The sequence below is a fragment of the Juglans regia genome, chromosome 10 (genome assembly GCF_001411555.2).
Source record: "Juglans regia cultivar Chandler chromosome 10, Walnut 2.0, whole genome shotgun sequence".
NCBI lineage: Eukaryota > Viridiplantae > Streptophyta > Magnoliopsida > Fagales > Juglandaceae > Juglans > Juglans regia.
The window spans coordinates 16226386-16228347 of record NC_049910.1 but is presented as its reverse complement, the minus strand read 5'-3'; the positions used below and the strand labels follow the sequence as shown (position 1 = coordinate 16228347).

Sequence of the window (1962 nt, the reverse complement as noted above, 5' to 3'; positions counted from 1 at the left end):
TAACCACTCCAGCACCGCCTAACACTAACCTGCAAGCCACCACCCACAGTGCTACCCCTGCATGCACCAACAACCCTCCAGTCCACATTAGCAGTCATCCCACTCACAACAGGTTGCGGAAACCACCCTGTGGCAGCACCACCCTCATTGGAATAGACCAACTATAAGTTAAAGCCGCACTGCACACCACTGCTAGTGCACCACCTACTGTAAACCAAACCAAATGGCCCCTATTTTACTGTACTCGAAACAGAGCATTCTGCTAATGCCACAATCGAGAAGTCAACAAGCCACGGTGCCTTTGCACCACCCTGAACAACCAAACCCAATTTTGTGCCGCTGCGAGCCACCAACATAGGGTACCTCCACCATTCTCGGTTGTTCCCTTTGTAAAACTCTCTATCTCTCTCTCTCTCTCTCTCTCTCTAGTGCTCCACCACCACGCCACGGAGGAATCGATTACTGGCTGTCGTAGCTCTCAACTCAACCTCATGGGCTCCATCACAACCTTCCCTTTCTTCTCAGTAAGTCTCTGCCTCACAACCTCTTATATATTCTTGAGTGAAGGTCGACTGCTCCCATAGCTAGGTAGATTGCCTTTTAGTTTTTTTTAGCCTTGCATAAATTGTAAAAGTGCTATTTTTTTTTAAAGTCAAATTCTCTTCTTCATTTCATTAAACCAACGCAAAATACATGATGGGATCTCCTCCAATGTTACAATAGGGTCAGAAAATGACAGAGAGTCTTTTGCTAACAAGTGAGCTATAGAGTTGCCATTTCTCCTAATATGAAAAACCTCTCACTTAGCAAACCTTTGAATTAATATTTTAGCTTCATTCATGAAGATACTAGTACTACACCAGCCTTTTTTTATCATTCTTGAGAGCCATTATAACTTGTAGTGAATCCCCTTCAAGTATGACGTGTGTAAAGCCAAGATCCAGTCCAAGATTCACTGCTTGCAACACCCCATAAGCCGCTAGTAAAGGGTCAAGGAAGATGTATTTGCTAGATCTCATTGTAGCAATAATATGGCCTACACTGTCCCTAGCGACCACTCCTACTCCAATGAGACCTTGAACCTTGTAAATAGCCCCATCCCAATTCAGCTTGAGCCAGTGCAAAGGGGGAGCCTGCCATGTGTCTGCTGCTGTGCAAGCCCTGCTGGTTCTGAGGTCTCTTCTTTGATTATCTTCAGTTAGTAGCTCGAGATTGTTTTTGGCCTCCCTAATAGTGATAGAGGGATGTGCAAATGCTTCAATAAAGATGACAAAATTCTTCCTCCACCATATATGCCTAGCGGCCACAACTATAGATTCTTGAACCACCTGTGGCTTCATGGTCCTGGTAAGGGCTTCAAAGAGCTGCAACATAGACAGCTGAGGTAGATAACATTCTTGGAGACTTTTTGAACAAGCACTCCATACATCCTTGGCAGATTCACACCTCCATAATGCATGCACTATGTCTTCTACTTCCAACCTGCATATAAGACATAATGGTTGCTCCACAATGTTCTTCTTGAAAAGATTAGATTGAGTAGGAAGGGATATTTCTAGACTCACTCTCCATAAAAAGACCTTGTCTCTAGGTGAGATTTTAAGCTGCCAGACTAGGCTCCATACTTCTTTGAAAGAATTACTGCTCGAGACTTGGGACTTTTCTGAAAGTGCCAAAAGTGCCATTTAACCCACTGTTCTTCTTCCGTAATGCATTTTAAGACTTTTTGTTTTGTTATATATGATATTTATTCCCATAGCTGTAAGTCAAGACCGAATATGATTTGGACTTGCGTTTTTTTTACGTTGGTCTATATATTGAAGTCATTTTAAGTATTAGAATTTATATATATAGAAAAATATTTAGGATTTAAATTATATTACGAAGTGTTTTTTTTTTTTTGTGAGTAAATTCAATAGTAAATAATAAGATTTTAATTTTATTTTAATACTTTAAATCTGA

General features: G+C 41.0%; 1 protein-coding gene across 1 annotated transcript; it reads right to left on the bottom strand.

Annotated features, from left to right (window-relative positions):
* Positions 1–854: 854 nt before the first annotated feature.
* LOC109007965 lies at positions 855–1685 on the bottom strand. Its single transcript, XM_018987884.1, has one exon. It carries the CDS (start codon positions 1683–1685, stop codon positions 855–857), a length of 831 nt encoding a protein of 276 aa, XP_018843429.1.
* Positions 1686–1962: the final 277 nt, after the last annotated feature.